General features: G+C 32.9%; 1 protein-coding gene across 4 annotated transcripts in view; it reads right to left on the reverse strand.

The window, feature by feature from the left end:
- Positions 1 to 25,288, reverse strand: part of LOC141536506 (uncharacterized) — a 64,376-nt gene that overhangs the window by 37,166 nt on the left and 1,922 nt on the right. For 2 of the 4 annotated variants that reach the window (XM_074257081.1, XM_074257083.1), the window contains exons 2-4: positions 18,569 to 21,445; positions 18,209 to 18,342; positions 17,680 to 17,812 (exon numbers count right to left, since the gene is read on the reverse strand). In XM_074257081.1, coding sequence (XP_074113182.1) covers positions 17,680 to 17,812; positions 18,209 to 18,342; positions 18,569 to 21,293 — 2,992 coding nt within the window. In that variant the 5' untranslated portion in view covers positions 21,294 to 21,445. Of the gene's footprint in view, positions 1 to 17,679; positions 17,836 to 18,208; positions 18,343 to 18,568; positions 21,446 to 25,288 lie in introns of all 4 variants that reach the window. The other 2 variants (XM_074257082.1, XM_074257084.1) reach the window with 2 other exon arrangements.

Genomic DNA, 25,288 nt, shown 5'->3' on the forward strand with positions numbered 1-25,288 from the left:
TAAATAACTCGATATATAATAATAATAATAATAATAATAATAATAATAATAATCTACGACAGCCGTCCAGCTTCAACATAACACCGTCGTTTGCTCCTCTAATATTCACCATCAGACTGCACTTGTTATCCCGGACATTCAAACTATTCTGTAAACTTTCTTTGGATATCTACGTCATATTTGTCTGCAGATATAACCGAATTCATCCGCGTTTACTTAACCCGGTTTGAATTAGTTTGAACATTTCAGAAACCAACCATCTGAAAATTTTGTTTTGTCAAAAAAAAAAAAAAAAAAAAAAAAAAAAAAAAAAGATTGAACATACAGTCGTTTAAATTAATTACTAAATATTGTTTTAATTATTGAAGCTTTTAAAAGTGAACTCAAAAAATTACTTGATTCAAAAAAAATATTATCTTTAAAATTTGACCTTTGTTTAAAAATATTAAGTTTGAATTAATTTAACAAATTGATGGATCAAATCAAGAAAATTTGGATTTGAGAATTTTGTTAATTTAAGATATCAATTTACTATTTTTAAATAAGTTACAATCTATTTCAATCAAAAATTTCTTGAAGTGACAGACAGAATCATTAACTTAATTAAAAAAAAATCTCTTCGTTTAAAAATTTTTCAAATGATCAAATTTTGAGATTGTTCAAAATAACGCAATATGACATAATAGAATATAAATTTACATTATAAAAAATGTAACTCCAGTTTCCCTTGAGGTCTGACGTCATTGCATATGCGTTTAACGTCTAACGCATCAATAGGGACCGTTCTGTGTAAATTAGCTAGTGGCAGTGTGCTGCACCTGCACGAATATTCTAGTAGTAGATACAAATATGTGTGCAGTTAAGTTGTCTACGTAGTTGTACATGTATACATATTGATTCGAAGAACTAGTCGCTGAAAGACCTGGCATGTCTGGCATTACAGTCCCTACAGCGCATACAGTACAACTATACATGTGCCAGAAGCAATATCCTTTGTTCACAACCCATGAAACAAAGAATATTATGTTGAGCATCAAATCTCCTTACTGGAATATTACTGGTTATTTAAACCAACATACACTGAGACTTTACTTCAACTGACCTTGAAAATTTCATAAGCAAATCCACAGACTTCATATCATGCAAATGTTTTTAGTTGTTAACTTCTGCTTTGAAAGATACTTTCCAGATTTTATCTTCAACCAAGAAAATTTTCAGTTTTTTTCATCCGGAAAATTGGATCCAAAAATATAAAGATTTGCATTTTATGTTTTTGCAGTTGTGAGATAAAATGAATGTTTTAACTGTTTTATGGAAAAATCCATTTTTCGCAGGATCAAATATTGACACAATCGAACCAGTATTAATCAATTTCCATTAACAAATTCAATACCTCCTATTTATTCAAGAGTTCTGCAGCCAAAATTCATATTTTAACAAATCAAACCAAACGGAACCGAATTGTGCTTTAATTTCGTTTCATTTTTAAGCAACTTTTGATCTAGTTATCTGGAAGATTGGAGATGATTAAGGTAATTGCAAGTGTCGGTAATATTTATTGACTTTTGCTGCTTATTTATTAAACTTTGCATTGATAATATCGTGAAATTTAATTAGTTTATTAATTTTTGGACTGACAAAAAAAAATCTAGATGCATGAGAAAAAATTTTGAAGCAAGAAGATAATTAAAAAAAATTATTTTATCTTTAATTAAGAAGAAAAATGATCTCAAATTTTCCAAAGAATATTTCCCTTGAGCCAAATAATTTTATTTATTTTTTTTTTTATTGCACTTACTGTTCTAAAAGTATTTGCTGTCACTCCAGTGTATTTGTCATTAGAGACATAACACGTGCTTACGGCAAAACTGACCTTGCTGAGTTACTAACGATTAGCACGCGAGTATGCCGTGTATGAATAATACCCCAACACACTACACGATAGGAGTGTTTATGAAGCCGCTGACATGCGATATTGATAATTAATCAACCCTTTTTTATTTTGATAAATATGTTTTTTTATCTGCCACGGAGATTTTTATCTGGCAGCCCATGGAGACGTTAATCGGGAATAAAAGTGCAGTGCATATGTATATATATAAATATAAGGCAGCCGTTAACGTTTAGTTCAGATGGTGATAAATTGGCTGTAGTGAATCTGTTAACGGCAATAAACCTACTGGAAAATCCGACGTATTCCCTTCGCTATTTTTCATTATATCACCGTTTATATAGTTATACATATATCGCTGGATAGCAATCCGGTAAATGTGATGAAAAAGAGCAGACTTTTTCGTCTGAATTTTTCAATATATTTATAAATATACTGTGCTTGTCATTTATCTGAACATTGAAAAAAATCTAACAGAAAGAAAAGGATTCAGCAAGTCTTGAAGTTTTTGAAAATGCCGTTTTGTTGTTATACCGTTGGCACGACGCCCGAACAACACAGATATCCACTTCCGATCGAGCAATACGCCCCGCAAACACACACAATATCATTTTATACCCATACATTCTCTGGTGTACTCGGATTCCCGTTCTCCGGCTGATCTACTGCACATCTAACCGTATTTATTTATTTTTCAGTCCTCTTGTATATAGATCTATTGTATATTATATATATAAGGGGCTTAATGTTCAAACTTTGTATTATTATATATATTTTTCACCTTCAAGCCACCAAGTAGTGTTATATCTTGTTATCTTCGACAGTTCCGCACTATGCTATCAAGCTTTCCGCAATTTTAAATTGCTATTGTGATATATGTGTCAACAAGGCAACGCCAGTTCGTTTTTTTATTTCCCTCTGAATCATATGTTATTTTGTGAATTATACTGAATTGTTTGGCTGGTAACATTATTTTTCCCGGAAACTAAAAGCCATCGATCAAATTTCGAAGGACATTTTTTGTTCATTTTACGATTGATGATTGGTCATTTTGGAATTTAAAATCGATCCAATTTTATGAGTGTGTTTAGAGAGAATTGAATTTACTGTCCTATTTTTGAAGATCGTAATTTTGAAAATGAAATTTAATGACCAATAAAACCACAAAAAATTCCCTTTTAAAATTCTATTCCAAACAAAAACGAACAATAAGTAATTAAAAAAGGTTCACATTACTCTCAAAAACGAATCCAAAGATCCAACTTCAGAAACTAGCTTGATAACGACAGCAAAAAAAAAGTCATCAAAAGGGTTGACTAAAAACGAGAACAACTGAGCCACGTCGCCTGAGAAATGATTCCAAAGGAGCTAATTACAAACTGGGATACCCAGGGTGAATATTTGCGTGACAAGGGACATCATTTGTGCCGTTCCAACAGAAACCGCGAGTACAAGGTGTTTTCTTGATATCCAGCTTCATAATAATAATAACAACAACAACAACAACAAGTAAAACAAGAATGGAAGCACCTCGAGAAATGTTGTCTCTCTCCTCATTCCGATTGTTTCCTCTTCCGATTTAGAGCGCTTACGTAGAAGTAGACGTGGGGTTATAGTTGGTTGCTCGTGCAGTGGAGTAGAGCCAGGCCGGCTGGCCCAAAGACGTTTTCACGAACAGAAGAAGCATCTGCCCGTTACCGCTGCTACACAGCTGCCAAATAACACAACCAAGCTTTTACTTGCCTTCTCTCACCCTCTTGCTCTTAAATACATCCAAAAACATCCACACTTACACGAGACTCTTATCCCCAATTGGTCGCCACCGGATGCCTTATTTCTTTCCCTCATTCTGTTTAAAACCTCCGTCTCCTTCCATCTTCTGGCTTCCATCCGGCAACACCACCAGTCCTTTTTATTCCTTTTTTATTATATATATTATTCTTTACCTTTTTTCCTCTCTTATTTTTTCTTATTCTTATTTTCGGTCGAGTGCATTCTCCCTCTATTTAATCCAAGTATCCCGCATCTTCTCGCTCACTCATTATCTCTGCTCTTTACAGCATTTCACTCATTCACTTCTGAGGTGAATAGCCAAGCCATGTCCTCTTAAAAACCAGCCAGCTTCTCTGCTCCTAATTTTAGTGACATCTAGTCCATCATCAGCATCAACATCTTTATCTCCATCAGATTGAAAAAAGGTATTCGGATCATACCAGCCAGCTCACTTTACTGGTTACTCTTTTGTAAATTCTTCTGCGGTACGCTTTTGGGACACCGAATCCATCCCCAACTTGAGATATTTCTTTTCTTCATCCGGTGATATGCCCGCGGGCCTACAGTTGTTCAACCTACCCAGCTCGTGCCACACGTTTCGTTTTCATCCCGTATTCTGCCTACTCACCAGCCACTGACTCGTGCCAGATACGATGAAATGATTTTCTATGATGCTTGTACCTAACAGCGACCAAGACCAAACTGCCTGCTGCTTTCAATGAAGCTCAGCCCCTGAAAACACATTTTTCGAAGACTGCATTGTGATTATCAGTGATCCAAATGATTTACTGAGGTAAACTCACTCGTGGGGCTCATTTCTGATGAGATTACGACGTGACACGTCAACATCTGCTTTTTGCTTAGGGTAGTTTTGTAGTTTTGTCTGTCTGGTTGATAATACATGTCTTGTAATTTTAATATGTGTCAAGTTTCGGATTTTCGTTGTTTTGCCAACAAATAAAATGGGACAATTTTTTTTTTATTCAATTTGTTCTGCATTTTTTTTTTTAAATCTTGATTGTATTTTATTTAATTTTTTTAAATCAATTTTTCATACTTTTTATTTTTATTTTTTTTATTTAAATTTTCAAAAATAATTATTAAAATAATAGTATTAAAAGACATTAACATTTAACTTTTTTTTCGCTACTTTGGCTCATTAGTGTGTCATAATTCACAAGGATACTAGAGATTTTCTTGTCGCATAGTTACTACATTCCTAATTTATTAGTCCGTAAACTGTTAAACTATCGTTATTTACACCGTACTTTTTAGTAGTTAATGAAATTATTCTCTAACCTTCTTGCCTGTGATTACTTTTTATCTTTATTAGCATATTTTGTGCGTTAAATTAAAAATTGATTGTATGGCAGAGTGCCAAAAATTTTCGGGCCAAAAATTGATCAACTTCTACACGAAGAGATCTCTCGAGCCACATATATTTCTTCAAATTTCCCCGCTATTCACGGAATTTGATGATTCTATCATGCTTACATGCTTATGCGACATAAAATAATTTGCTGTAAAATATTTGACACCCCAGCAATTTTTTTTTTGTGCTAAACAAGATGTAATGTGTAATATACATATTAATTAGAATTTCTGAGGGAAATTTCAATTTTTTGTGACATTAAAAAAATAAAAAAGAATAAAAAATCGTTGGAAATGTTGATAAAAACTCGGTGAAAGGTATGGAGAAGTATAAGTAATATAAAGGGTCGGTTGATTGCCTGGATACCGCTGAGTACACTTACTGGATTTCCGGACACCATTCCCTATTATCCAGTCTGAGCCAGCCCGAAGCTCTACTGTATTCTGCAGACTGTACCCTGATGGAGTCTAGCATTAGTATTAGTAGTGAAGCTATATAATTGGCAAGCAAGGTTGCTGTTGCAGACTCGTTGAAGGCATTCCAGCGAGTACAAGAGATTAGAGTGCTTCTGGATTTTTAAATTGCGACACGCTGGGGCTACTGGACCAGAACGTTATCAGTATGCCGACATCGTTCTTATATTATAGAGCACAGAGCTAGCTTTTCCGAGATCCCCGTGGCTGATCGAGTTACTTCTTTAATCTTGCTTTATTTTTTATTCCCCCGCTATTATATAGTGTTTACTATTTTTTATTACATCACTGCTGATGTGGTAGATCTTTATAATGTTTATAATCTTTATAATTATGCTAATCAGGATTTAATCATTGAAAGTGTGTTTAGATAAATGTCGATGTTTTTAATGTATACTGCTATTTGTATCAAATTACTATTTACATAAATTATGCTTTGTTTTATTTTCGTTGTTTTTCTTATTCATTAATATTCATTTACTGTGCATTAATATTTATAGATTAAATTAGTCACTTTTTAGATTTGAATTTAAAGGTGCTTTATATCCGGTTTAAAAATTATTTGGTTATTAAAATTTGTGCTTTTATTTTTTTTAATATTTGAGATAATATTATTTGAATTAATTTTTTGTTTTAATAATTTTTCGTCTTTTTTAGAATTATTTTTTACAAGTTGACAAAATTTAAAAAGTTTTAACAAATTAAATGATTATTTCCACAAAAAAAATTCAATAAAAACATCCAAAAATTCTATAAAAAAAAAATATCAAATTAAAATCGATTCAAAAACATTTCCTATATTTTTTTAACTTGAATTTCTTTTATCAAAAATTTCCCTCCTAACTCATTAAAAATTCACCCTTTTAAATTACTTTGAAAACTAAAAACCAAACCCATAAAAATAAAACTCTCATTGCATAAAAATACTTTCTACAAATTTCTAGATACCTTTTAACCTCGCCCGAGGATATTCCCCGTATATATTAAACGTTTCAGCATAGTAGATATGACTGGATTGTCGACAATCGAAGCATACGCCACAAAAAAGAAAGAAAAAAAAATTAAAAAACCAACAAAAAGTGGGTCGAGCCAAGGGAAAGTCTCGAGAAAGAAAAGAGCGGTGAGTTTAATGTTCCTATCCTTCTTAGAATAGCGAATTGTTTTATTTGTAAGTGAGTACGTACTTTAATAATAAGTAAGTATATAACGTAGAGTTTGCTCTTACTGCCCTCACCTTTTTATTTTCCATTCTCAATCTCCTGACTCTCGCTATTGTAACCCGCTAATATAACACGAGGTGTTAATTCACACCAACGAATCAGCAATCTCTTAACGCCCAACTTCGATCTGCTCAATTTACAAAAAAAATCCGTACATGGATCATGAAAGTATAACATTTAACAATTTAATTTCTCTTCCGTATTATAATGCGTTACACGACAAATTAATTTAATCCTTATTAATAATGTTATAAAACGTCTGTCAGCATATCAAAACACACATACGCACATATTAACACATGTATGAAGACCATCCTTGATCTTTTGACATATGCACAGTAGTTTTAAATCGAAATTTAACGAGAGTACTCCTTGAAGAACATATAATACATACACTGCAAGGTTATATTAAGTTGAAAATAAGTGTGAAGACAACGAAGACGTGAGAAAGAAAAGTAGCTGTTGCTCATGTATTGCTTATATATATATATATATATATATATATATATATATATATATATATATATATATATATATATATAATATATATAAATATATACCAACCGGTCCCTGTCTTATCTGCCTTTGCAACTTGTTTAAAACGCCCTGGAGTTTCAAATGCAAATGCATATCCTTCTCTCTTATTCACATTCTCTTTTACTTCATCATCTTTTATAAATGTATAAATGTATATATGTATACAGTATAGACCTTTTTTTACCTACTCGTCTCCTTATGCTTCTCCTGATGCTCGAACGCTCCCATTTTGCACCAGGTTCTTTCGACAATATAACCGTTACGCGAAGGATGTTTAACGCTCCAGAAAATTAGGGACATCCTGCCAAGCTCAGAATGGGTTTCAAATATTAAAATAGTGAGGATCGGGAAGAGTAAGAAGAACTATTGGTTTTTAATCCAACCCGTTTCGGTCGGGCTACTATTCTCCGGCCAAATGGGCTTTGGAAAGGAGGCTTTTTTGACAGAAGAAAAAAGATATGACCTGAGTAAAAATTTGAACGATTTTTTTTTTTAATTTAAAAATTATCGCGATAATAAATTGCTAATGCGCTGCAAGGTCTTAGATGAAAAATTTGGTAAAAAGTTTTCTTATTAATAAAAAAAAAAAAATTTTTTTTTACATCAAAATTTTAAGAAATTTTTTTTTTATTTATCAATTTTAATTAAATCAATTAAAAATTATTTACTCCGCAAATTTGTTACTTTAAATTGGATCATTAGATTTGTTGTTTTATCTTCTATAGAAAAAAAAAAAAAAAACCATCTGGAAGGTATTTATTAAAGTGTCTATGACCGTCTTGTGTCTTTACTTTGAATGACTATAACCCGGAATTCCTCCCTGTGTTTAAAACCTTTCCTTTATTCCGTATTCCTTCCGCCCTCTTGGATAGCGTTAGGGCGCCTTTAGCGTCTTTCAATTCAGTATTAGGTGCACAAAATATATCGCTAACGTGTACGGCGACCTCTGTTCCCTATATCTCAATAACTAGGGTAAGACTGTAAGACTTCTATTCCAATAATACATAGTTTAGCTTTTTAAAAGTCTGTGGCCCTTTTTATTTATATTCTGTCGAAAGGGTTCCACTTCCGGTTATATTTTCACTGTCACGTTTAGCTTTACTCGCTCGGGTTTTTAACACCTATATTATTTATAAAACCAGCAGACGGTATGGCTTTTTTACTTAAAATTTATAGTTTACATTGGATTTAATATATATCGGTACTAATGGGGGTATTGACAGTATTATGTATTATGTATTATATATTTAACAGCTTTATCTGACTCGTACATGACGACCTCAGCAATACAAATGCTAATTTTTTATACGCTTTTTATTGAGCCAGTTTGTATGGATTTAAACGATTACTGGTCGGCACAATGGATAAATTGTATACAATCATTGATTTACTGCATTTTAATAGACTCTTGCTGACGTTCCTCGGGTGTTAATCAGTTTAAAATATCCTTTTTATAGCTAAAGTCTTGAAAAATTTAGCAAACCTGATGTTCTTTATCCAACTATTAGTTACATCACACTTCTACATGTAATTTTGCTTACTCGAGAATTAATTTCGTTGAAAATTTTTTTGATGAATAAAAATGAAAAAATAATTTTTAATATTTAAAAAAAATTGCATTTAATTTCTTAAAGTTGCATTTTTTGATAAATTTTTTCTCTAATAATTTATTTGTTTAAAATTCTTCAAAATTGCCATTTAAAAATTAATTTTATTTAATTAAAATTAATAATTTATTATTTTTTAAATAATAATTTTTCGGATTAAAATTAAGTGTAAATTCACACTCGATTTTTCAAAGAAAAAATTACTTTGAAGAAAGTTTCTAAATTCCAAGCAATTAATTTTTAAAGATGATTATTGTCTTCAAAGCAAAAGCAAATCTCTAACTAGCATGTTCTTTTCTTGACAAGCTAACGAACGCTCTAATTTATTTCCATTTGCATGTACTTGCGAAAAGTTTGAGTCTAACTTCTTATTCTGCGAGTCGGATGTCTAATACCTTGACATCTCGTGATATATATATTCTGCAGCTTTAAATTTTGAGTTTAAAAATAAATAAAAAGACATCCGACACATTGACCCGATATGCTCTAACAGCGTGAGAGAAATTCAAGAGCTAAAAACCGTTAACACGAAACTCAACACTAAATTCACGCCCGCTCTCTACTCGATCTTTTATACATTACATTATTATACACTTTACATACTCTACACAATACTCGAGCTGTCTTTTCATATCTTCCTTCATAAACAGATATTTTCCACAATAAACTACTTCTTCCCCGTCTCATCTCTTGTACTTTTTATTTATTTTGTTACTTTATCAAGTCTATTTTTCATAAGTACATATACATAGTAGTTCTATTTTCTTTTTTTTTTTTTATGATATTTATTATCATAAATTATTAACATGAAAAAGCTCTTGACTTTTGCACATAATGTTTTGTAAATTTATTTTAAAAACAGTAAATAAATAAAATGAAACTAGACTAAAAAAAATGATCAAAATTTAACATTTTTTTAATTTAATTTAATAATTTTTTATGTCAAAATATTAAGAAAAAATTTATCAAAAAAATCGGTAATTATAAAATTCTTCAATCTACATATTTTTTGTTACGAAAATTCGAAGAATTAAAATTAAAAAAAAAAATTGTTTTTTCCAAATTTTAAAGTGCAAAAATTTTTAATTTCATACAAAATTACCGACGAAATATTTTGATAATTTATTTTGAACAAATTGAAAAAAAAAAAAAAAAAAAAGAGATATAATTAAAAATTTTAATTGCTCTTAAAAATATATTTTTTATCTTGCGTATTGATAAATAAAAAAATTTTTTTTTCATACTAATGCAAAACATTAAAATGTACTTAGCATTAGTCTACTTAAATAAATCGTAAATGCATATATTCGTTTCGTCTTGCTATAAATTTTATGAGGATATATATAGACAGTCTTACAAACGATATCGCTTGACTATTTGTCACGTGGCTAGTGCCAGGCCAAGGCCGCAAGATTATTATGCTGGTTATTAAATTTTTTAAATTTATTATTTATATATTAATTGTCCTAATTATAACACGCTGATAGATAATCGGAATAAATTGGATAACAAAAACAAAAATATTTATTAATAAATTATCGATGAATAAAATAAAAAGTAAATTGAATAGAGGGAGGAAGTGCGTCGGTGTTGATAAAAATAAGATGTAAAGGAATTGGTTATGGTTGAAGATGCGAATAGCCTGATTGAAGTCCTCAATAAATATATATATAGATGTAAATGTATTCTTGAGAATCCAATATCTTGGGGATACTGCGACACTCTCAAGGAATGACGCAGTTGGGAATCTTCGGGGGTGTGTTTCATTCAGTGATCGGCAGAGATAGTTGTATTTATATGTATATATTTGGTAAAAAGACGAGGGTGGACGAGCCATGGGAGCGTGAGCTGATACCTAACGCTTTATAGTTATTAATGTGCCCCACCTACCCCATACTTCATACGGTATAGAGAATATAGAATATGGTAGATGGTTGTTTGAGTTTGTTTGTGATGATATTATGTGCCGCGAGTTTGTCTCTGTCGATGAAATACTAGAGGAAACCCTTTTTGACCCATGACATTAAACTGCTTTGCTTTCAGTGCATGAAATTTAACACAGGAAGTTTTTTTTTGTGTTATAAATTTAACTGGTGGGTTTGGTTATAACAATTTAGAATTTAATTTAATAAAAAATAACTTTAACCATCTATGATACTGACATTTTTTTCATTAATTAAATTACGAGTGAAAAAATACTTTAAAAAAATTGCACGAGTGATTTTTCAAATCGTCGACATGTAAAATTTTTTCTTTTAATTTTTTTAATGAAAAAAATTTTCAGATGCCAGCTAATTTAATTTTCATCAACAATCTTTACATTTTTTAAAAATTAAAAAAATTTTGTCTCCGGTTTTTTTTTTTTTTGCCAATTTTGGACAAAGGTCTTGACATGAAATTTTTTTTTTACAATTTTCTATATTTTTAGGTGATAATAAAGGTAAAAATAAAATTATTATTATTATTATTATTATTATTATTATTTATTTGCATAAATATATCTCGCGATAGATAACCAAAAATCTTGATAAATAAAAAAAAAAAAAAATTGACGACTAATGACTGATGACTGGTATGTGATATCTTGCTGTCACAATCGTCCACAGTCAGATCTAGCATAGAAAAGCTCTGACCCGTGGAATATTATAGAAACATATGGAGCGAATTCTCATTTGTATTCATGTATAATGCCACTTTAAAATGTAGTCACAACTGCTATGCATTACATTATATATCACTACTATAGATGCATTCAGCATCGCTATAGTTGAGCGTAGAGTGTGCTCTCGAGACTAGAGTCTGCACTAGATACAATGTTTAACATGGTTATCATGTAAAACTTGAGCTCTTTTCATCGTCCGAAATGATATTTTTATTAACATTTAAAAAGCCGTGTTCTGATTATGATGTATAATATAAATTTGAATATCAAGACTAAAAACGAAAGGACAAAGTCGCTGATAGTTGGTAGCAAGTATTTATTGTCATGGACATGTATATATATTTTATATATATATATATAAGTATGGAGAGCGGTATAAAACTGGAATTGATTCTCTGGTAGAGAAGTGAGTTTATAAATTTTTTTTCCCCGACTCATTTGGGAACGATGTGAAGAGGGATCCGCAATTCTTCTCTTCAATTCAACTTAAGTTAACTTGTGTTGCCAGAATTGAGAACTGAGACGATGGGTACGGTACATTGTACACGTTAAGCTGATATGAGAAAAGAAGAGAGAGTATGGAGTACTGTACAGAAGGCAGCATAGCAGTATAGGCCGGTTCCGAATGGTTGTCGCGTTTTATTATGGAGTGAGACGCAGTATTGCTAACTGAGCCAGCGGTGCTCAACTCGTTTGGCTGCGTGAAAGTGCGCACCCGCCATATCATCACACTTTTATGTTATATTATAACATCTAAATGTAAATATACGTATCAACAGCTTGTGTGACACCGCTCCTTCTTCCTTTCCCATATTGTAATGTTACAACTATTATTTTTATTGTTATCACTTATCGATAAAATTATGTTATTGTCGGAGAATGACCGTTGGAACTACGCGTCGTTTTTTTTTTTTTTTTTTTTTCGGTTACTGATTGTCTTTCTGTGACTTGTTAGAAAATACTCATCGAAATTTAAGAGTTTGAGTATTCATTATTATTTTCTTTTTTGTTAGAAAAATATTTTTTGATATATTTATTTGTAAGAAGTTTTTATACACAGAAAAAACCAATTTCTTGCGCCAAGAAAATTTTAAAGAAGACAAAAGTTATTTTGGAGCAAGAAAAAATTTTCTTGGCTCAAGAAATTTTTAATTTTTTTTAGTGTAGACAATTTTGAACTCTAAAAATTAAAAAAATGTTAAAAATGGAGTTTTTTAAGAGTTCTGACAGGTAGCAGTAGTAATAAATTATAATTATTCTTAAAAATGACGTTTCGTAAGTTAAAAAGCGTGATTTTTACAAAATAACATGAAATTTTTTAAGTATTGTAATTTTTCTAAAATTTATGAACTTTTTAGAAACTTCAAAATTGTAAAAAGCATCATGATTAAGCTTTAATTTTTTTTCCGAGCAAAAACTAATGAAAAAAATATACAGTTTTTAAAGAACTCGTTACAATTTTTTCTAATTACAGAATTTTAGCTTGTAATAATATTTTTGAACAAAGAATATTAGAATTCTTTCTTTTTTTTTTAATCATACTTTTTTTTATCATGAAAATTTCATAATAAAAATTGCTACCGGGTGTGTGAGGACAAATAATATTTTCATAATGGATCAAGTGTCAAACTGGTCAGTATAGGTATAAGTATGTGATATAGAGCATAATAGATAACCGCTCCTGACACTAAACACCGAAAATGACAAGTAGGACATCAAGTTGACGTCAACGACAAAGTGAAGGAGAAAAATGTATGAGGGAAAAAGTAATAAAAAAATGTCGCGATCTGATGGGCTAGCTCCTCATCATCTACAGCTTTAGAGCTCGTCGCTCTACGGTTTAGTACGTGCTCAATAGGAACTTCCAGAGCAGAGCTTTCGAATATACTCGGTCCTCGGTTTGCTCGATGGAAAATAGCTGCGAGTCGTACCCTCGGCGATCGATATGAAAAGGCAGACCAGGTGACCACTGGTGCACGTGTTAAACTCACTCGCGAGCTATAGAAGGTGGAAATTATAAAAATACTTTTTTTCGCTTTCGTTACTGGCTATCTAATCAAATACTGAATGCTTCCTGGATGACCAGTCTCAGCTTGGAATTTATTTTATCAGTATAAATTGCTGACGTGTTCACATCGCTCCAATTCATTTGATAAAAATATGTTATATTCTATTATTGCTTCGGGACTTATAAAATTTTTATGTATTTTTTTGCATAATAAACTGTTGATTTGATGATTTTTAGTGTTACATATTTTTCCTTGGGGGATTAAATGTGTAAGTGTAATAAGTATTTATAGATGCATGGCAATTTATTTTAGTTCCGATGAGATACGAGAGTTAATCATGTCACGGCTAAGAATAAAAATAATCGCAACTAATGACTAATTTTATTCCCCAAGTTAATGTCTAGACACTTTGACGATTCTTATATTTTCTCTTTCTTTTTTTTTCTTTCTTTACTCGGTGACTCATAATGGTAATCGCATTTGTACAAGGGAGGTTTTTTTAAAACGTCCAGACTCAACGCTCAGTGTCATTTAACGGCGTGTTACCAGATACTTTTAATCGATTAATAATTATCAAATTTCATTTATAAAAAAATGAAGTTTATGTGAATTTTTTTTTTAATTAAAATATATTTTTTTTTAAATTAATATTTTTTGGGGAATTGAAGTACTGTGGACCACATTGTAAAACAATTACAAAAATTTCAATAGTGAATCCTCAAAACAATTATTTTTACCACTAACACTTTCTACATTTTCCTAAAAAAAACTAGGCTCCAATTAAAATAATTGCGGCTCATTATTTAAAATGTCAAATATTGAACAATTAGCAAGTAATTTTTCCACTGACGTAGAAAATTTAGCGACCCATTCACTTAACCGGAGACCATTAATTTTTTACATCCGCAGCTGTAATACCTTCGAAATACATGACCACGGGAGACTCTGAAACCCAATTAAAAACCAGCCCTACTATCAATAACTATAAACTACATCACTACAAAAAAAAAACTGACAAAGTAAATAAATAAATCGAAAACTAACCTGCTAGAATCATATCGCGTTCGTGCTTGAACAATAAATCCAAAAATATATGAAACATATATATGTGTTATAAATTAATATAAATGTATGTATATATATAACAATAATACAATAATCTGTAATATTATCTAACAACAAAATGCCGTTGCTCTTATCAGAAATGTTTCACGCTTCTTTAATCCTCTTGTTACGGTTTCCTTCCGTTTCACAGGAATTATCTTTTGGTAGCGCACGCGCGTGATTTACCAATTTTATTTAACCCACGTAAATAACGTATGTACACATATGCATATACAATATATAACATATATAATATACAATATACAACAATAAACAAATCAGTGTGCTTTGTTATTTTTTAATACACTTAAATTCTCGACTGTTTATAAATAAATCGACAGGGTTCATCAGTTTCACGTGAGTTTTATTCACCGTATACTTATCGATTTATCGTCAATCAATCCGATCCGTTAAATATTAAAACGTTTTATTTTGATGCATCCAAATAATCTATTTCTTCTTTTTATTCTTCATCAACAAACACAAAACAGTTAAAATATTTTCCTCAATTTTAAAAACTTTAAAATTCCCCCGATAATTTCCAATAATAAAACTTCAAAGTTTAATTACACAAAAAACAGCAACAATAACAATAAAAATATTTATTGCCTGAAACTATAAAGTTTCATTTATTATAAAAATTCAACAACAAATCTTTATCCACCTTGAATTCTCACGTTATTACTTCTCTCTAATGATTAACAGTAATTATTCACTTTAACGTTATTTTCCTCTTTGTGCTCAAAACCATTTACAATTTACATTGTTTCTCTTTAGCAGCAAAACTTCATACCGCTTAACTATTCTCTCAACACCAAACCGAATAAAGTAAAGGGTATTGCCTGAAATCATGCACGTGACGTCGAAAAAAAAACAATTCACTAAACAATTCACAAAAGCTAAACACTTTTAAATTAAAACATCAAAAGTAAAAAACTAATAAAATAACAAAAAAAAAAAAAAAAAAAAAAAAGTGTTTAAAGTAAATTTTACACTTTGCCACCTAAATCCACTTTAAGATTCTCAAAACGTGCTTTGAAATCCAAATGCTTGTATATCCAACGAAATCCCTTAGTGATCTCCAACTGTATTATCGTAAACATAGCGCATAACGTGTGAAAATTCACCGGTATTGCTTTATTCTCCACAGAGTATGCTTTTCAGTAAAAGAAGAACCAAATTTCATGATAACAAAACCCACCCCTTCTATTCTTCTTCTAATACCACCTACAACCAATTTCAATCACACGCGAATCATTACTTAAATCAGATAATAAAAAATACATCAACAAACATTAAAAACACGAAAGTTATACGTGACACGTCAAAACTATGGAAATGTTGATAATGACGTCAGTGCTACTACGCCGGTGAGCAGATATCAACACCTACGTGACAATCAACACATGTTCCATTTCAGTCAGACTTTTAAAGTGATCCCTGATAACAATTTACGCACACGTAAGACAATAACTTAAAAATTGCATCACATATCATCATCAGATAAAAAATCACTTGCACGGTGTGTATTATTACATTAAGTGGGTAGTTTATTGGAGTAATCACGAGTAGCTCCGTTTTGTTTATTACCCTTTAGCAGACACTTCTGGTTTCGGTATATACCGTAAACTGGATAGTATAGGACTTACATCAGGAACTCCCTGATTGTTGTGTGCGCGCGCACACATCAAGAACAGGAACAAAACAAGAAGTAGTAAGCGACTTACACTTACACTTGGTTTATGAACAATGTACAATGTAATGGCGATAGTGGAGTCGGTACGTCTTGCACCGGTGATTCTTCAGATACAACTGTCTCATCATGTTCTCCGTTCTCCATTTCAGTTGCTCCGATATTCCAAGTAGGAGGCACGACATTAATCCCTCTCTCTTATTTCTCCCACTTTATTGTCGTCCATCTTCGTTTAATAGTATTGGTATTGGTATATTAGTATCGGTACCGGGTACTTTCTCATTATATCAGTGTGGAGTATTTCTGTCTTGCTCATATCATTTTATATTTGTGTTACTTTTAGTGGTATATATTATCCGTGACACACATACTGCCAGATTTCAGGCATGTATGCTGAGCTTACTGCGTAGTTATATTATAACGTCGCGTCTGAAGAAGGGGATGTTTGTGTGGATTGGATGAAATGCTAGTGTAAGTATAGGTATAAATGATTACAATGTGTTGATACTCTCATACCAAGTCGAGAAGTTGTGTGTGAACATGACAACTACGTCAGACACGTTACGTTGAGCGGCGTCTCGATATACAATTACAAATACCAGGGGACCAGAAATAGTATGGGTTGTATGTATAGTTAGATAGTTGTGTCTGAGTGTGTAATATAAGGGTGCAAGAGAGCTCGAAACACTCTGATAGAGTAAAAATTCCCTTAGTTGGATAAAGAGAGAAAATTGCGCGCGCATGTCACGCAGGGACGTACGTTTTTGTTGGTGTTGATGAAATATATCTGAGAAGGAATTTTCAGGGCGAAAAATAAATGGGGGTTGGACTCTGCTACTATACTACTACCAAAGACTAGACCATTTTCGCTTGAATCGAGTCCTGGCTGTCTGGTGTTTTTTTATGTTCTGGGGTTCTTTTCTGCTGTGAGAGTAAGCGAAAAAGAATTAAGAGAAATGAGAAAACTATTGACAGGTGGGCTGGGTATAGTAACTGATGTGCTGGTCAATTCATGGGAAATTTAACTATTTTTGGGGATGTAGTGCCTTTTTTTTTTTGTATTTAGATTTTTTTATCGTAATTTTATTAGAAATTTGAATTTATGATTTGATTTTAAGATTCGAACAGATTAGGGAGTTTTATAAAACGGTGAGGGTAATATAAGGGATCTTATAAAGTTGACGAGTCTTAAAAGGGAATTAAGTCGCATTGTTATGCGAAAGTTAAAGTTTTATCGTTGAGTGATTAATTTGAAATCACTGGTTGAAACGGTAGACGGTAGACAATTCGAATAGTAGATAGTTAATGAATGGAAATAGATGAAGATTAAGGACTCACCGTGCTGATGAGGCGTGCTGAATGCTGAGTGTCTTCGGGGTGACATGTTCGGATGAGCGGCCTGACTTCCTGGTGGCTGCATCGAGGATAAGGCTCCCAGGGGTGTATAAGACTTGCATGGTTGTTCCGCCTTCTGGAGAATTTTGATTAAGATAACTGTTATAATGGGATTATTATGGGTTATATAATATCTAGGTCGTATGTGTTACGTGTCAGGACAAAATATGTTTTTATAAATTACTGATTTTTACAAAAATACTAAGAATAATTTTTTAACCCCTTTAAAAACGACTCTAACTTTCTATCACCTTAAAAAAAAGAAAAAAAAAATAGCGATACCCATCCCTAGAAATTATTTGTAGACTCATTTTGCCCCAATACAACCGTTTCGTGGATAAAAGATACAAATATGGGACAAGAGATGGATAGACAGGTCATAAAGAATTTTGTCGGAAATTTGAGGGTATAATATAGTGACACAATTTCATTTGGAATCCTTTATCACCGTCGAAACATCCGAAAGGTGTACCTGCTCGTGAAGTTCAGCAGCCACAGCGGTTGCCGCAGTTTGCGTGTGGCTGGTTGAGCTGATTCTATATTGCATTCCAGCGATGCTACAGAAACCTTCGTGGTGGGTTGATCGGGTTTGATTAACATAGACACCTGCACATGGATGATAGTGAGAATTTGCTTTGGGTTATGAGATCCAAGAGAGACACTACATGTATGTCCAAATTGCTACGCAAATCTTGCACACAACCCCTCTTATACACTCACGCATCATCACATCCTTACACATGCTTGCTGATACATACATATAAATAAATACAATTAGCTAACCCAAAGGCGAACTAATGCGACAATTAATTTAATTGAAGATTAAACTCACCGGTGATTGTGACATCGGTATCCTGATTGACAATCACTACTTTTTTGGATGCCTTTAACGCTTCCTCTTCTTGCTTAACTTTTCGTTTTTCAGCAGCAATTTCTCCTGAGTCACCGCGCTGCTTGCGACGCTTCATAAACTCAACTTCTGAAGACTCACTAGATGAAGACTCAGTTGATGATGAACTCTGCAGATTTTTTTCGTCCATATATGAGGCCGCAAGAATGGCCGATGCATTCAAACTAGCCATCCGCTTGCAGACCACCATATCCTTGAGATCCATAACTTCCTCCGGTTTTTTACGCCTCACTGTCGAGTTTTTCTTCCTGCCACGTTTAGCATGTTTTACTTCTGGATTGCGCTGAGATTGGGCCTGAGACTGCAATTGGGATTGGGACTGGGATTGCGAGGACTGTTCATTGCCCGACTCGTCCTCAGAAGATGAGGATGATGAAGAGGAACACTCCATCATGTCCCAATGTTTCCCGCGAAGACCAGGTACATTCCTTAGATTTCTCTTAGCGACATTCTCCGGCTCGGGTTTACTGGACACCGTACCTTTTTTACTGCTATTGCTATTGTTATTGCTGCTACTGCTATTACTGTCCTTTTCTTTACATCCAGATTCCTCTTTGTCGTCTTTCTCTTTAGCAGAAGCTGCAGTAGCAGTTGCACTTCCAGATGACGATTTTTTTCCTTTTTCTGGTTTATCTTTCTCAGGTTTTGGTTTACAGAAACCACCCAGATAAACGCCACCGTTTTCGTTCTCATACAGACAGTGGACTTTGGCTAATGCGTTTAATGACGCAACGCGGTGCCGTTTCGGGCCACTCCAGAACCCAAATAATCGCATTCTACGCGCCCGGTCTTCGTCTGTCGAGTCCTCTTCTTTTTTCTTCTTCTGCCGACGACGTGTTTCCACCTCGTTTTCGTAGTCCTCATCAGAGTCCGCACTAGAGGATCCCTGGCTGTCGCTGTTGAAGTCATTGTCATTGCTGTCATTGTTATTATCATTTTCATTAGATTTTTCGACTTTGAGGTCAACTTTCAAAATACTGTCATCTCCTTTTTTAGAATTAGATGCTTTGACATCCTCACTCTTGGAAGTTTGTTTGACCATTCCTGACGAAGGATCTGAAGAATCCTCGGAAGCGGAACCCGAGGAACAACTCTTCTGCGACGCTTTTTCGCAATTCTCGTCCGGCAATTTGTTTGATTTAACCGATTTTTTATTAACCGGCTTTTTACAGCTCGTTTTCGACTTTGATAGAGTTTTCAAGGACTTTTTTCCCTCAGAAGATTTCACTTGAAGACAACTAATACTAGCATTACTAAAACTTCCACTATTGCTGTTTCCACCACTGGGAAAACTTTCTTCGTCGTCCTCTTTATCGTTTAAAATTTCCTTTTTGATGCTCTCTTGGTCCTCATCGCTATTAAAAGGCTCTTCTTTCAATACTTTTTTACTGTCACAGACCATGCTAACTTTGTACGCGCTCTCTTTTAACTCCATTTTTCTTCTATTAACTATTTTATCAGTTATCTTCTTCAGTTTTTCTCGCTTTAGAACAGCGTTATTCAATTTACCGTTTTTAACCGGCAACTTTGCTTTCATTTGCTTCGCTAATTTTGGTTTTTTACTGTTACTATTACTATTACTGCTACTACTGCTGCTACTACAACTACTACTACTGCTACTACTACTACTACTATCTTGATTATTATTATTACCACTACTAGCTTTAGACTTAGCATTAGTTGAATTCTTTTTCTTTGCCTTGGTATTTACTGATAACTCTTCATCCTCATCGACACTCGAAGAATCCTCTTTATCTTTAGACTTATTGACTAGTTTTAATTTTTTATCGGTAAATTTCTTGCCCACTATTTCGCCGGATTTTTTTGCCAGCAGAGTCTTTTTAGCCGCTAATTTTTTTGCGCTGACACACTTTGAATTTGATTCTTTTTTAACCGGAACAACTTTTGATTTTTTAACATCCTTAACACTGTCCAATTTTTTCGGATCGACTTTCTTATCTTTGGTTAATTGATTTTTACCATTTTCCTTGGGGTCCTTATTATTATTACTATTTCCCTTGGAATCCTTCTTGATTTTGTCATCTTTCGCTTTGTTAGTCTTTTTATTTGTTAAATTTAGCGCAGTACTCTTGCCCTCTTGATTTTTAGTTTCGTCAGCAGCTAAAACTGGGGATGAAGTCAAGCTCGAATCATTATCGGTACCATCCATGAAATCTTTACTTAAAATTTTCTTTTTGTCAAGTTCACTTGATTTTTTCTTAGCATCAACAAGTTTGTCCGGCTTAATTTTATCATCCGATTTATTACTTTTCTTTTTGTCAATCCCAGCAGTGGATGATCCGGTCGAGCTCAAATCCAATGAAGACTCATCGGCTTTGTCCATTTTTTTATCTTCAATTTCTATTTTCTTGGCCTCCATTTCTTTTAAATTTGACTTCTTTTTTTCATCTATCAATTTTATTTCGGGTTTTTTACGTTTTTCACCAATCTTATCTTTATCTTTGTCTTTTTTCTTGTCACTGTCGCTTTTTTTAATTTTCTCTAAAGAAGAAGACGATGTTGAAGTAGAGAGTGGTAATTTTTTAGATTTTTTATCCGCTTTTGAGTCAAGAACTTTACGCTTTTTGGCAACCGTTGGTGACTTTGGCGCCTTTTGCGATACGATAGCCTTCTTTTGTGGCTTCATTCCGTTTACTACTCCCCTTGCCTTTCACATCTTTGGTGGAATTTAATTACACCGGATTATTGTTTAACGTTTTTAATTATCACCATTATCTGATTGCCATTGCCAAATTTTTTAAACGTCATCTAATTTAAAAAGAACAAAGTCTTGCTAATCTGAAATCAGCATAAATCAGAGTAAAATTTTATAAATAATTATTTTCTGTGAAAATTTCAATTAAAAAAAAAAATTTTGTTCCACAAATGATATTACTTATAAAATTAAAAGTATTTCTCATAAATTTTTCAATTTTAAATAGCTATCAATCACTCTAAAAAATAAAAATTGAATAATCCTATTATGATTCATATTTAATAGCACTAATTAAATATTATTGACCTCCAAAACTATTAAAATAAGTACATAGATTATATATTTAACTCCAATTAATCAATTAACTGATTATCAGTCTATTTACTGAATACCCAAAACTTTACTCCTGAAGTTTTATTCAATACCACAAAATTCCGATAAATAAAATTCCTTAAATATTTTAAATCGCTGATTTTTAACTTGATTAATCAATTTACTTAAAGGATCGCATTCAGTAGTAATTAAATACCATATAAAGGGCCATTTTAACTCCTGTTATTCAAAGCTAAATTAAGGACTATAATCTTTCCAATCCTTATTTAAAATGAAAGAGCTCTGATTTAATTAATGGTTTCATTAATTTTCGGCAGGTAATTAAATTAATATCATTATGATAACGCTGGCATTAAACAACCCGGTAATTGTTTCAATTATCGACTGTAAATTATCTGTCTAACCAAATGTCGAAATCTAAAGTCAAAAATGTTTTAGAAAAATAAAATTAATTGATTTATAAAAAAATACTGCTGAGAATTTATCCGTGAGAATTAATTTTATAATTCCTATCAATATTTGCAAATATTTCCAATAATTAATCTCGAATTTAAATTTAATTTCAAGGGACTTTCGAATACCAGTTAATTCTTCATTGAAAAATATAATCCTCGAAAATGATGAATGAACAAACTTTTAATAAAATATAATATTTGTATAATTGATAATATTAAATCCATATTAACAAATTACCTTTCCATTAAACGCTTTTTAAAATAAACGACAAATTACACTAGTCACAAAAATTAAGGGATATAAAAAAAATTCCAAATTTTTTGGTGATTTTCAGCGAGCTGTAACTCCGAGGAAAATGATCGCACAGAAAAAAAAAAAAGCAAATTGTAGCTCCAAGTGTCTAGTTTTTAGATATGACCATGAAAATTTTTTGTCATCGTCAGGTCTGGAGAAATCCTAAGAAAACTACTGAAAAAAAATTTTTCGAAATTTTTTTTCGTCTTAAAAAGGTCTACGGGCTTCAAAAAAATTTTTTCGATTGTTTCGTTTAAAAGCTCTTTTAGTAAATTTAATACCCTTTAATTTGACGTAATCAAAAAGCCTGTACGATAATTTGCCGCGGAGTTATCGTCAATCAAAGCAAAAAGTTTTTTTGACTTTGGAAATCAATAACTCTGGAAATAATGACCGTATAGGAAATCGAAGGAGGGTTTTGAAAACTACACAATATTCTCTATAAGAAAACGTAAACCGCTTTTGAAGAAAAAATTTTTTTTGAATTGAAAACTCGGACTGAAAAAAAGACAAAAATTCGCATAATTAAGGATATTTGGATAACTTGGTATAACTTTGGATAAAATGGATGAACGAAGGATATCGTTGGTAATTTTTTAACTTCAAAGTGTCCCCTAAAATCCCTAAGAAATTCAAAGCGCTGCGATTTTTTGTTCATAGTGCCCAGAAGCTTCAAATTCTGTGTTTTCGCAAAAATCACCATTATGAGCAATTTTGTGATTTTTATTCATTTTTCCATTGAAAAAAATTTTTTTTTTCAAAATTCTTTATTTTTTCGATCAAAGAGATTGATTTTTCAAGAAATTTGAAAAAAAAAAAAAAAAAAATTTTCAATTTTTTTCGAAAATTTTTTTCGAAATTTTTTTTATCAAAAATTTTTTTTTTTAATTTTTTTTTTTTTATCGTCTTCAGAATGCTTCACTATTGTCAAAAAAAATTAACTCAATTTTTTCTGTCCGCTACAACTGCCTTAGTTTTAAATCTCATTTTAAAAATTCAATAAAAACAAATTGATATACCCCCCGCGGAGTTCGGCTTTTCCTCACACAAAACTTGAATTTTACGTTTTCTTTTTAGCCTAAATTCCTTACGTGAATTTTATGTAAGCTTTTCTTTGATAAGCACCTTTTTTGATATGCCTCGTCGACATTTAGCTGCCACAGATGTGGCTCGCATTGTTACCCTCCTTCAAGAGGGCTACAGTCAGGTGGAAGTAGCAGCTTCTATGGGAGTGAGCCAGTCCGTTATCAGTCGGGCCTATGCCCGATTTAACGCGACTCAAAGTTACGATCGTCGTCCGGGTCAAGGTAGACTACGAATCACTACCGAGCGTGATGATTGAGCTATAATTCGAGAAGCTCGTCGAAACCCTACTGCGCATGCCCACACGATCGCTCATCAATTTCGCAATCGTCGACAACGTCCTCCCCAACAACACATATCGGCATCGACGGTTCGAAATCGATTTCGAGAGCAAGGACTACGCGCTAGACGCGCAAATCGCGTGCCTATGCTCACTCCACGACATCGCCGAGCCCGATTGGCCTATGCTCATGATCATCACCATTGGGGTCGTAGACAGTGGACCAGTGTATTATGGACTGACGAATCTCGATTTTGTCTTCATGGCAGCGATAGACGATCTCTCGTTTGGCGCCGTCGTGGAGAACGAGATCGGGATGGTTTTACGAGACCAGTTACAGCTTTCAATGGTGGATCAGTCATGGTGTGGGCAGGCGTGTCCTTCAATACCAGAACCCCGTTGGTCATCGTTCGTGGGACGTTGACTGCCGATAGGTACGTCGACGAAATTCTGGAGCCACACGTCCTGCCTATGCGCACACGCATGGGGGCAAGACGGTTCATTTTGATGCAGGATAATGCTCGTCCTCACACTGCAGTTCGTACGCGAACTTTTCTCCGCGCCAACAACGTAACAACGCTTAATCATCCAGCGATGAGTCCTGATTTGAACCCAATTGAGCATGTTTGGGACATGCTTGGGCGTCGATTGCGGCGAGACTATCCGCAACTGCACAATCTTCATCAGTTGACTCAAGCGTTGTTACGTTGTTGGCAAAGAATTTCGCAACGTGATATTCGACGATGCATCAACATGCAAGAGCGTTTACGAGCTGTGATTCGGAACAGAGGTGGCAATACACGGTACTGAGCAGTTACTGCCGTGCGTACAGAGGTCATTCGGCAGCTGCAAACAGACAAACACGCAGACAAAGACACACACACACACACACACACACACACACACACACACACACACACACACACACACACACACACACACACACACACACACACACACACACACACACACACACACACACACACACACACACACGTGTGTGTGTGTGTGTGTGTGTGAGAAGCGTAAATCCGACCGAGCAACCTCCACGTGGTACGCTTTGGGTAACGCTAATGCCGGCGGTAAAACAACAGTCGAAAAAAATTGAGAAAATTTCGAAAAAAATTGAAATTTTTTTTTTTTCAAATTTCTTGAAAAATCAATCTCTTTGATCGAAAAAATGAAGAATTTTGAAAAAAAAAATTTTTTTCAATGGAAAAATGAATAAAAATCACAAAATTGCTCATAATGGTGATTTTTGCGAAAACACAGAATTTGAAGCTTCTGGGCACTATGAACAAAAAATCGCAGCGCTTTGAATTTCTTAGGGATTTTAGGGGACACTTTGAAGTTAAAAAATTACCAACGATATCCTTCGTTCATCCCTTTTATCCAAAGTTATACCAAGTTATCCAAATATCCTTAATTATGCGAATTTTTGTCTTTTTTTCAGTCCGAGTTTTCAATTCAAAAAAATTTT

The sequence above is a fragment of the Cotesia typhae genome, unplaced genomic scaffold (genome assembly GCF_013202065.1).
Source record: "Cotesia typhae breed Kobodo isofemale line unplaced genomic scaffold, CoteBio_Ctyphae scaffold_152, whole genome shotgun sequence".
Lineage (NCBI taxonomy): Eukaryota > Metazoa > Arthropoda > Insecta > Hymenoptera > Braconidae > Cotesia > Cotesia typhae.